This window comes from Trematomus bernacchii, unplaced genomic scaffold (assembly GCF_902827165.1).
Source record: "Trematomus bernacchii unplaced genomic scaffold, fTreBer1.1, whole genome shotgun sequence".
In the NCBI taxonomy this organism is placed as follows: Eukaryota; Metazoa; Chordata; class Actinopteri; order Perciformes; family Nototheniidae; genus Trematomus; species Trematomus bernacchii.
In genome coordinates, this window is record NW_022987945.1 from 1 (window position 1) to 13,542 (window position 13,542).

At 41.1% G+C, this 13,542-nt stretch overlaps 1 protein-coding gene across 1 annotated transcript; it reads right to left on the bottom strand.

The window, feature by feature from the left end:
- Positions 1-3,330: 3,330 nt before the first annotated feature.
- Positions 3,331-12,573, bottom strand: LOC117470807 (dihydropyrimidinase-related protein 2-like; the record flags this gene model as incomplete). The annotated part of the gene is given in 3 exon segments (XM_034115682.1): positions 3,331-3,518; positions 4,370-4,458; positions 12,417-12,573. Coding segments are annotated over 3 exon segments (316 nt in total), but the record flags the coding sequence as incomplete, so codon positions are not given.
- Between the last annotated feature and the right edge of the window lie 969 nt (positions 12,574-13,542).

The following is a 13,542-nucleotide window of genomic DNA, read 5'->3' on the forward strand; positions in this document are numbered from 1 at the left end:
TACAGTGTTTACAGGTGTACCTACAGATGGTACAGTGTTTACAGGCTTACCTAGAGATGGTGCAGTGTTTACAGGTGTACGGATGGTACAGTGTTTACAGGTGTACCTACAGATGGTACAGTGTTTACAGGTGTACCTACAGATGGTACAGTGTTTACAGGTGTACAGATGGTGCAGTGTTTACAGGTGTACCTACAGATGGTACAGTGTTTACAGGTGTACCTAGAGATGGTGCAGTGTTTACAGGTGTACCTACAGATGGTACAGTGTTTACAGGTGTACCTACAGACGGTACAGTGTTTACAGGTGTACAGATGGTGCAGTGTTTACAGGTGTACCTACAGATGGTGCAGTGTTTACAGGTGTACCTACAGATGGTACAGTGTTTACAGGTGTACAGATGGTACAGTGTTTATATGTGTACCTACAGATGGTGCAGTGTTTACAGGTGTACAGATGGTACAGTGTTTATAGGTGTACCTACAGATGGTGCAGTGTTTACAGGTGTACCTACAGATGGTACAGTGTTTACAGGTGCACCTACAGATGGTACAGTGTTTACAGGTGTACCTACAGATGGTACAGTGTTTACAGGTGTACCTACAGATGGTGCAGTGTTTATAGGTGTACATACAGATGGTGCAGTGTTTACAGGTGTACCTACAGATGGTACAGTGTTTACAGGTGTACCTACAGATGGTACAGTGTTTACAGGTGTACCTACAGATGGTGCAGTGTTTACAGGTGTACCTACAGATGGTGCAGTGTTTACAGGTGTACCTACAGATGGTACAGTGTTTACAGGTGTACCTACAGATGGTGCAGTGTTTATAGGTGTACCTACAGATGGTGCAGTGTTTACAGGTGCACCTACAGATGGTACAGTGTTTACAGGTGTACCTACAGATGGTACAGTGTTTACAGGTGTACCTACAGATGGTGCAGTGTTTACAGGTGTACCTAGAGATGGTACAGTGTTTACAGGTGTACCTAGAGATGGTGCAGTGTTTACAGGTGTACCTAGAGATGGTACAGTGTTTACATGTGTACCTACAGATGGTACAGTGTTTACAGGTGTACCTACAGATGGTACAGTGTTTACAGGTGTACCTACAGATGGTGCAGTGTTTACAGGTGTACCTAGAGATGGTACAGTGTTACAGGTGTACCTACAGATGGTGCAGTGTTTACAGGTTGTACCTACAGATGGTACAGTGTTTACAGGTGTACCTACAGATGGTACAGTGTTTACAGGTGTACCTACACATGGTACAGTGTTTTAAGGTGTCTAAGATGGTGCAGTGTTTACAGGTACCTAGAGATGGTACAGTGTTTTCAGGTGTACCTACAGATGGTGCAGTGTTTACAGGTGTACCTACAGATGGTACAGTGTTTACAGGTGTACCTACAGATGGTACAGTGTTTACAGGTGTACCTACAGATGGTACAGTGTTTACAGGTGTACCTACAGATGGTGCAGTGTTTACAGGTGTACAGATGGTACAGTGTTTACAGGTGTACCTACAGATGGTACAGTGTTTACAGGTGTACAGATGGTGCAGTGTTTACAGGTGTACCTACAGATGGTACAGTGTTTACAGGTGTACCTACAGATGGTACAGTGTTTACAGGTGTACCTACAGATGGTACAGTGTTTACAGGTGTACCTACAGATGGTGCAGTGTTTACAGGTGTACCTACAGATGGTACAGTGTTTACAGGTGTACCTACAGATGGTACAGTGTTTACAGGTGTACCTACAGATGGTACAGTGTTTACAGGTGTACCTAGAGATGGTGCAGTGTTTTACAGGTGTACCTACAGATGGTACAGTGTTTACAGGTGTACAGATGGTACAGTGTTTACAGGTGTACCTACAGATGGTACAGTGTTTACAGGTGTACCTACAGATGGTACAGTGTTTACAGGTGTACAGATGGGCAGTGTTTACAGGTGTACCTAGAGATGGTACAGTGTTTTACAGGTGTACCTAGCAGATGGTGCAGTGTTTACAGGTGTACCTACAGATGGTACAGTGTTTACAGGTGTACTACAGACGTACAGTGTTTACAGGTTACAGATGGTGCGTGTTTACAGGTGTACCTAGAGATGGTACAGTGTTTACAGGTGTACCTACAGATGGTGCAATGTTTACAGGTGTACCTACAGATGGTACAGTGTTTACAGGTGTACCTAGAGATGGTGCAGTGTTTACAGGTGTACCTACAGACGGTACAGTGTTTACAGGTGTACAGATGGTGCAGTGTTTACAGGTGTACCTACAGATGGTGCAGTGTTTACAGGTGTACCTACAGATGGTACAGTGTTTATAGGTGTACCTACAGATGGTGCAGTGTTTACAGGTGTACCTACAGATGGTACAGTGTTTACAGGTGTACCTACAGATGGTGCAGTGTTTACAGGTGTACCTACAGATGGTGCAGTGTTTACAGGTGTACCTACAGATGGTACAGTGTTTACAGGTGTACCTACAGATGGTAGGTGCAGTGTTTACAGGTGTACCTACAGATGGTACAGTGTTTACAGGTGTACCTACAGATGGTACAGTGTTTACAGGTGTACCTAGAGATGGTGCAGTGTTTACAGGTGTACCTAGAGATGGTACAGTGTTTACAGGTGTACCTACAGATGGTGCAGTGTTTACAGGTGTACCTACAGATGGTACAGTGTTTACAGGTGTACCTACAGATGGTGCAGTGTTTACAGGTGTACCTACAGATGGTACAGTGTTTACAGGTGTACCTAGAGATGGTGCAGTGTTTACAGGTGTACCTAGAGATGGTACAGTGTTTACAGGTGTACCTACAGATGGTGCAGTGTTTACAGGTGTACCTACAGATGGTACAGTGTTTACAGGTGTACCTACAGATGGTACAGTGTTTACAGGTGTACCTACAGATGGTGCAGTGTTTACAGGTGTACCTACAGATGGTACAGTGTTTACAGGTGTACCTACAGATGGTGCAGTGTTTACAGGTGTACCTACAGATGGTACAGTGTTTACAGGTGTACAGATGGGTGCAGTGTTTACAGGTGTACCTACAGATGGTGCAGTGTTTACAGGTGTACCTACAGATGGTACAGTGTTTACAGGTGTACCTACAGATGGTGCAGTGTTTACAGGTGTACCTACAGATGGTGCAGTGTTTACAGGTGTACCTACAGATGGTACAGTGTTTACAGGTGTACAGATGGTGCAGTGTTTACAGGTGTACCTACAGATGGTGCAGTGTTTACAGGTGTACCTACAGATGGTACAGTGTTTACAGGTGTACCTACAGATGGTGCAGTGTTTACAGGTGTACCTACAGATGGTGGTGGTTCCTCCCCACAGAGCCGCTCTGGTTCCTCGCTGCAGGTCGTCTGCAGGCTGCTGGCCTCTCTGGGGGGAGAACAGGCTGGTGTTAGCATCGACGCCTCCAGGAAACACCAGCTGACCGTAGGCCTCTACCGTCTGGAAACCCCCCCCCGGGACCAGGAGGCTCTCCCCCATCTGCCTGAGAGGACAACAGGAAGTCAGAGAGGACAACAGGAAGTCAGAGACATAAATGAAAGGTCAACAGGAAATCAGAGAGGACAACAGGAAGTCAGAGAGGACAGCAGGAAGTCAGAGAGGACAGCAGGAAGTCAGAGAGGACAACAGGAAGTCAGAGAGGACAGCAGGAAGTCAGAGACATATCTGAAAGGACAACAGGAAATCAGAGAGGACAACAGGAAGTCAGAGAGGACAGCAGGAAGTCAGAGACATATCTGAAAGGTCAACAGGAAGTCAGAGAGGACAGCAGGAAGTCAGAGAGGACAACAGGAAGTCAGAGAGGACAACAGGAAGTCAGAGAGGACAGCAGGAAGTCAGAGACATATCTGAAAGGTCAACAGGAAGTCAGAGAGGACAGCAGGAAGTCAGAGAGGACAACAGGAAGTCAGAGAGGACAGCAGGAAGTCAGAGACATATCTGAAAGGACAACAGGAAATCAGAGAGGACAACAGGAAGTCAGAGAGGACAGCAAGAAGTCAGAGAGGACAGCAGGAAGTCAGAGAGGACAACAGGAAGTCAGAGAGGACAGCAAGAAGTCAGAGAGGACAGCAGGAAGTCAGAGACATATCTGAAAGGACAACAGGAAGTCAGAGAGAACAACAGGAAGTCAGAGACATATCTGAAAGGACAACAGGAAGTCAGAGAGGACAGCAGGAAGTCAGAGGACAACAGGAAGTCAGAGAGGACAACAGGAAGTCAGAGAGGACAGCAGGAAGTCAGAGACATATCTGAAAGGACAACAGGAAGTCAGAGAGGACAACCGGAAGTCAGAGAGGACAGCAGGAAGTCAGCAATTAATAATAATGAAGGTACTTGATGATCCCGTCCTCAACGTAGATGTCGGCGTAAAACGACTGATCATCGTTCACGACTTTCCCTCCTTTGATGAGCAGACGGTCGCCCTGGAAACAGATAGAGTCCATTCTGGGTAAAACATGTAAACTGGGGGGGGGGGGGGGGGGGGGGGGGGGGGGGGGGGGGGGGGGGGGGGGGGGGGGGGGTGTGTAGGGTTAGATCTGACCCTAACCCCCCGCCACATTCACTATGTGTCAAATTATAACACTGTACTTACTATCTGACGGTACATTGTATCATGGTTAAAGGTTAAATGTATGTTGGACACGAGCCCATATGTAGGTGCTGTCTTCCTTGATCTCAGGAAGGCTTTTGACGCTGTTGACCAAGTGCTCCTTACAAAGCTGACGTTTTCGACAGATTCAATACAGTGGGTTAAATCTTACTAATCGAATAGAATAGAATCGTTTAATGTCATTATACAGGTACAATGAGATAAATGAATGCTTCTACCTTTCAAGGGTGCCATCAAAACAAAAAAAACATCACAACATAAGACAACAAATACACGCAGCATACATACTTAGGAATAAGGAATAAAGTGCAGTAATTATTTCCAGGAGTATAAAAATAAAATCTATAATGTCTATAATGTAATAAATATTAATAGTAGGTATGTATTTATAATAATAATAGTAATGATATATATGTATATATGTACTGAGTCACATTTATTCCACATGCTGGATGATTAAGAGGTATGCCATGATGGCTCTTGGGAAAAAACTGTCTTTGAGTCTGTTTGTTTTTGATATGATCCACCTGTAGCGCCTGCCGGAGGGCAGCAGGTTGAACAGGTGAAAGCCGGGGTGTGAACTGTCCTTAACAATGTGTTCTCCTGAGGCAGCGGGAGGTGTCCATCAGGGAGGGGAGAGGGCAGCCGGTGATACACATGAGCCGTGCACATAGCTGTGCACATAGCCGTGCACATGAGCCGTGCACATAGCCGTGCACATGAGCCGTACACATGAGCCGTGCACATAGCCGTACACATGAGCCGTGCACATGAGCCGTGCACATGAGCCGTGCACATAGCCGTACACATGAGCCGTGCACATGAGCCGTGCACATGAGCCGTGCACATGCTGCGCTGAGTCCTCTCCTGTCAGACTGAGGCTGGTAACTACAGCTCAGTGAGCTAAAGGGTTTAGATAGTTCACGTTAGTCGAAGTAGTGGGTCTCAAACGGTTTGGTAATCATTTATGTAAACAAGTATTTCGAAGGCACACCTTTATATGATCATTATAGTTAGGAGCATGTCCCCGGACCCCCCTAGAGGAGGTTAGGTCCACCACCTGCCCACACCCCCTGTCAAATTGTCCCACCCACATTGAGGATGCTTCCTACTCCCATGCGGGCCCGGCGCCACAAGGGGGCAAAAGCGTTGCCCCCTCAGTTGTATTATTTGCCCCCTCACTTTGAGCATCATTCATCCATCAAAAAGTACAATAAATGTCACAATTATTAAATAACTTTAAATAATTATTTCCCCCACCACACGTTACTATGTTTAGATCAGATATGTGGGCCGGCAGTCAAGCAACGTGTGAAAAAGCCTCAACCCCAAGTGAGCTTGTAGTCTTAATGTTAGCGTGTGTGCTTAGCTGTAAACACAGTCGGATGGGTGACCAAGACGTCCCCGTTTTCCGGGCAGAGTCCCCGTTTCCGGGCAGAGTCCCCGTTTTCCGGGCAGAGTCCCCGTTTCCGGGCAGAGTCCCCGTTTCCGGGCAGAGTCCCCGTTTTCCGGGCAGAGTCCCCGTTTCCGGGCAGAGTCCCCGTTTCCGGGCAGAGTCCCCGTTTCCGGGCAGAGTCCCCGTTTCCGGGCAGAGTCCCTGTTTCCGGTGGCCGGTACCCGGTTCAAACTCCCGAAAATGTTCCCATTTTTGAATGTGCGTTAAAAAACAGAGCAAGGTGAAATAAAATGTTACATGTCAGTAAAAACAGAGTAACAGTGTTGTTGCCTGTTTGTAGCGTTAGCGTATTTCTTCTTCTACTACTTCTTCTTCTACTTCTAATTCAATGTACCTGCCCGCGAAATATTGGACAAAAGAAACTCGGCTAGTAGTGTCAACTAAATCCATAGTATTACAACAAAAGTGCTTTAAACGAGGTAAGTTACGAATTGATGTTCTCAATCGCTAAGTGTGGGATTGAATATTAAATTAGTTCAGATTAGATTTATTGTCCCCAGGGGGAATTCATTTCCACAGCACGTGGTAATCTGTATTATATAAACCGTATTGGTACAATGAGCGACATCTAGTGACGGATTTTAGAACATTGATTTGATTTGTCCCCAGGGGGAAATTCATGTTCACAGCTCTGTGAAAACAATATGACATCAACAACAAAGAAGACAGACATCTACAGATAGCACCACACATGATGGTTACTTGTTATTATTTAGGGCTGCCTGTATGGATCAGGCTTCTGCCAACGCGAGCCCTTTTACTAGAATAATAATATGTTATGTATCAGCGTTTCCGCCAGGGGGCGTCTTGCCGTCATTTGACGCTCTTATTCAGCTCGGGACGCCCTGAACGCGAGCTGAGGGCGTCCAAAGATATTAATAATTCGAGAGAAGATTGAGAGTTTTTATCGCTTGAAATGACGAAAAGGAAAAAGGAAATCCCTCTGTTGGAGGGGCAAAGGAGTCTGGTGGGATTCTTTTCGGAGTATTGAGGATCGTTTCCCCGACATCGGCGGTGCCTGCTACAGGACAACACGGAACGCGCGCGATTTGGACGCGATGAGCGGTGCTAGTGGAGCACGCGCGTGAGCTGCTAGCACCATTTTCTATTTATTTAACCTTTATTTAACCAGATAAAAACATTGAGATCAAATCTCATTTTCAATGCTGACCTGGCCAAGAAGGCAGCAACGTTACACATAACACATAACACAAACATATAAAATACAGAGAACATAACTAAGAAAACAAAAGAGGAAAAAGCAGTCACTACATTGTGCACATTAGGACAGTAAGTCCTCGCGGAGAAACTGAGGCTCCGTGGTAAACTGTGGTAACATGAAGAGCCGTTTGGGTGCTTTAAGAGAGCCGAGCCAAATGATCTGGCTCACTAACGTAAAAAGACAGTATCTATAAGGGACGGCTCGAGTCAAAATTCAAGCATCCCCCCCCCCCCCCCACATCTAGTGACGGATTGTGGAACATTGATCTGATTTTTCTCATGGCATTAGACTCTAGAGACAAACCAGGGGACTGGTGCCCATGCATTGTATATTCACTGTGTCAGATTATAACACTGTACTTAGTATCTGATGCATTGTATATTCACTATGTGTCAGATTATAACACTGTACTTGGTATCTGATGCATTGTATATTCACTATGTGTCAGATTATAACACTGTACTTAGTATCTGATTCATTGTATATTCACTGTGTGTCAGATTATAACACTGTACTTAGTATCTGATGCATTGTATATTCACTATGTGTCAGATTATAACACTGTACTTAGTATCTGATGCATTGTATATTCACTGTGTCAGATTATAACACTGTACTTAGTATCTGATGCATTGTATATTCACTGTGTCAGATTATAACACTGTACTTAGTATCTGATGCATTGTATATTCACTATGTGTCAGATTATAACACTGTACTTAGTATCTGATTCATTGTATATTCACTGTGTCAGATTATAACACTGTACTTAGTATCTGATTCATTGTATATTCACTGTGTCAGATTATAACACTGTACTTAGTATCTGATGCATTGTATATTCACTATGTGTCAGATTATAACACTGTACTTAGTATCTGATGCATTGTATATTCACTGTGTCAGATTATAACACTGTACTTAGTATCTGATGCATTGTATATTCACTATGTGTCAGATTATAACACTGTACTTAGTATCTGATTCATTGTATATTCACTATGTGTCAGATTATAACACTGTACTTAGTATCTGATTCATTGTATATTCACTATGTGTCAGATTATAACACTGTACTTAGTATCTGATGCATTGTATATTCACTGTGTCAGATTATAACACTGTACTTAGTATCTGATTCATTGTATATTCACTGTGTCAGATTATAACACTGTACTTAGTATCTGATGCATTGTATATTCACTGTGTCAGATTATAACACTGTACTTAGTATCTGATGCATTGTATATTCACTATGTGTCAGATTATAACACTGTACTTAGTATCTGATGCATTGTATATTCACTGTGTCAGATTATAACACTGTACTTAGTATCTGATGCATTATATATTCACTATGTGTCAGATTATAACACTGTACTTAGTATCTGATGCATTGTATATTCACTGTGTCAGATTATAACACTGTACTTAGTATCTGATGCATTGTATATTCACTATGTGTCAGATTATAACACTGTACTTAGTATCTGATTCATTGTATATTCACTGTGTCAGATTATAACACTGTACTTAGTATCTGATTCATTGTATATTCACTGTGTGTCAGATTATAACACTGTACTTAGTATCTGATGCATTGTATATTCACTATGTGTCAGATTATAACACTGTACTTAGTATCTGATGCATTGTATATTCACTGTGTCAGATTATAACACTGTACTTAGTATATGATGCATTGTATATTCACTGTGTCAGATTATAACACTGTACTTAGTATCTGATGCATTGTATATTCAATATGTGTCAGATTATAACACTGTACTTAGTATCTGATTCATTGTATATTCACTGTGTCAGATTATAACACTGTACTTAGTATCTGATGCATTGGTATATTCACTGTGTCAGATTATAACACTGTACTTAGTATTGATGCATTGTATATTCACTATGTGTCAGATTATAACACTGTACTTAGTATCTGATTCATTGTATATTCACTGTGTCAGATTATAACACTGTACTTAGTATCTGATTCATTGTATATTCACTATGTGTCAGATTATAACACTGTACTTAGTATCTGATTTATTGTATATTCACTATGTGTCAGATTATAACACTGTACTTAGTATCTGATGCATTGTATATTCACTATGTGTCAGATTATAACACTGTACTTAGTATCTGATTCATTGTATATTCACTGTGTCAGATTATAACACTGTACTTAGTATCTGATTCATTGTATATTCACTGTGTCAGATTATAACACTGTACTTAGTATCTGATTCATTGTATATTCACTATGTGTCAGATTATAACACTGTACTTAGTATCTGATGCATTGTATATTCACATGTGTCAGATTATAACACATGGTACTTAGTATCTGATTCATTGTATTTCCACTGTGTCATGGATTACTAAACACTGTACTTAGTATCTGATTCATTGTATATTCACTGTGTCAGATTATAACACTGTACTTAGTATCTGATTCATTGTATATTCACTATGTGTCAGATTATAACACTGTATTTAGTATCTGATGCATTGTATATTCACTGTGTCAGATTATAACACTGTACTTAGTATCTGATGCATTGTATATTCACTATGTGTCAGATTATACACTGTACTTAGTATCTGATGCATTGTAATATTCACTATGTGTCAGATTATAACACTGTACTTAGTATCTGATTCATTGTATATTCACTATGTGTCAGATTATAACACTGTACTTAGTATCTGATTCATTGTATATTCACTATGTGTCAGATTATAACACTGTACTTAGTATCTGATGCATTGTATATTCACTATGTGTCAGATTATAACACTGTACTTAGTATCTGATGCATTGTATATTCACTATGTGTCAGATTATAACACTGTACTTAGTATCTGATTCATTGTATATTCACTATGTGTCAGATTATAACACTGTACTTAGTATCTGATTCATTGTATATTCACTGTGTCAGATTATAACACTGTACTTAGTATCTGATGCATTGTATATTCACTATGTGTCAGATTATAACACTGTACTTAGTATCTGATTCATTGTATATTCACTATGTGTCAGATTATAACACTGTACTTAGTATCTGATGCATTGTATATTCACTATGTGTCAGATTATAACACTGTACTTAGTATCTGATTCATTGTATATTCACTATGTGTCAGATTATAACACTGTACTTAGTATCTGATTCATTGTATATTCACTGTGTCAGATTATAACACTGTACTTAGTATCTGATTCATTGTATATTCACTATGTGTCAGATTATAACACTGTATTTAGTATCTGATTCATTGTATATTCACTGTGTCAGATTATAACACTGTACTTAGTATCTGATTCATTGTATATTCACTATGTGTCAGATTATAACACTGTACTTAGTATCTGATGCATTGTATATTCACTGTGTCAGATTATAACACTGTACTTAGTATCTGATTCATTGTATATTCACTGTGTCAGATTATAACACTGTACTTAGTATCTGATTCATTGTATATTCACTATGTGTCAGATTATAACACTGTACTTAGTATCTGATGCATTGTATATTCACTATGTGTCAGATTATAACACTGTATTTAGTATCTGATGCATTGTATATTCACTGTGTCAGATTATAACACTGTACTTAGTATCTGATTCATTGTATATTCACTGTGTCAGATTATAACACTGTACTTAGTATCTGATGCATTGTATATTCACTATGTGTCAGATTATAACACTGTACTTAGTATCTGATGCATTGTATATTCACTATGTGTCAGATTATAACACTGTATTTAGTATCTGATTCATTGTATATTCACTATGTGTCAGATTATAACACTGTATTTAGTATCTGATTCATTGTATATTCACTATGTGTCAGATTATAGTGAATATAGATCAGATAATAAACAGGTGTGTTATTATCTGATTGTACATAGTATATAGTGAATATAGAATGTATAAGATTATAATACACCTGTCTAATTATCTGACGGTACACTGTTCACCAGGGACGTGCACAGACATTTGGAGGGGCTATTGCTCTAAACTGGAAAAAGGGCCTCCCCCCCAAAAAAAAACATAAGACCTTTTGAAAATGGTATCTTGTTTTTAATGTAAAAGAAACCAAACGATTATTACATCAACTAAATTGAACAGTAACAGAACAAAATAAGCTAAGGCGACTACTTGCATTCGGTAACTTGATTTTAAAAATGAAAACTAGGGAAATGTTTTGTTTTGCGGTCCATATCTCATTAAAATATCTAATGTTAGTAACTATTAAAGACAAAATGGGGACAATTCTGTTCTAATGTAGTTTGACCATTGTAACTGCTGTGCAGACATACATACTGATAACATAGGGCCTCGAATTACCTTAAATAAACTCACTAATTAATTAAACCAGTTCAATACGCATTATTCTTATTCTTATCATTATGAGTCCAGCCAGTAACGGTACGGTATCTAATTACTTATTTATTTAGTATTCCATAACTTAATAACAGAGATGGTCAAACTAAAGTGGTAGAGAAATCCTACAATGAAGCGGGACAGTGAACTGTTCACCCGTGAGAGGGCGATCAAGAAAAGAGAGCGTGCGGCCCCGTTGAGGGAGCTTACAGATGAACAGGCAGAGAGACAGAAGCACAACAACAAGTAGGCTATATTTAGGTGTTTTTTTGTAAATAACCGACGGTATCAAGAGGAAGTAAAGTCCCCTGGTTTGTCTCTTATACCCTAACTGCCAAAATCCGACACTGAGGTGGTCTTAACGCACCGGCAGATGACAGCGCTGACAGTGTTTCCCGCAGCGAGACGCTACAATACTAATTGTGGGCTTATCGTGTTGATTCGGCCACAACAGAAAAAAACAGGTCAGCCAAAAAGACCAAACGGGCCGTTGCCCGGGCAACATTAGCCCGTACCTGTGCACGTCCCTGCTGTTCACTATGAATCAGATCATAATAATATCTAATAATAATGATCGTTCTCTCATGCTGCAGCACCCGCAACCCGGTGCTGATCCCCGCCCGCTCCTCCCGGTCCCCCCGGTCCTCCCAAACCCGGTACCGGAGCGGCTGCACCTACCGCGGGTCTCGCGCTGCTCTTCTTGTTCTGAAACGCCATGCTGACCGGTTGATAGACACACGCACACACACACTTGGGCTGCGTCTCAGGTCGGTTATTTTCATTTCCTCGCTCGTCGGTCCTCGGTATCAAAGGAAGTTGATCTGCGCCATCTTGAGTAGCGTCCCATGGCGCTTATTTCTGCCGGAGGACCGAGGAGCTATAATCGAGGAACCACCAGACCATCCTCCGGTGAAATCCTCAGCCACTCGCCCCGCCCCCTTACTGTGTATCGCTCACTGATTGGACGATGCAGCGCACTGATCTGATGCTTCTTGACATGAGAGCAGTTTCCCAGCGGAGTGAAGAAAACACATGAAACTCACGGGACTCACTCCTCAGTTTATACTGTGTTCTGTTTCAATGAATGCATCATTCAGTTACAAATATGTGATATATCTGAACAACTAAGTGGACAAAAATAATTGTATTCATTTATTGGAAACATTTTCATGATCGCTTTTTTCGTTTTACATTTTCATTTATTGTCATTTCCATTCAGTCAGTCATTAAGTGCTATTTAACATGTTGATTTGCTACATATCCACACAAACAGACACAGTGTGCAATCCAATGAATGTTCATCTAACTGGGTTTTGATAGATAACATATCTCTCTTTCTTCTCTCAATTATTTTATTTCTATTGTGCACTCTAATCAATATTAATCTAACTATTGTTCGTTTATACATTTTAAGAATGGCGTTTATCTTTTTTGAGAATGAGTTCTTATTTTATTTAATGTATTTGGGTCTACAACAGATGATACAAATGTTTGTGTCAGTAAATGTGTACTGTGTGTAATGTGTGTGTGTGTGTGTGTGTGTGTGTGTGTGTGTGTCCAGGAGGAAGAAATGGTTCGGCAGACAGCCCTCAGGCTCATCTCTGTGATTGGCTACACCCTGGCGACTCTCCTGATGGGCGTGCTGAGGTCAGTGCTCGGGACTAGAGGGGTAATGAATGAATTATATATTTTAGCCCCTAGGGGAATTTGCTTATAAGAATATCAAACATCCGCAACCAGCATTGACAGAACACATCATTTATAATATAATAATGCCTAATATAACAAAAAACATGGACATCAT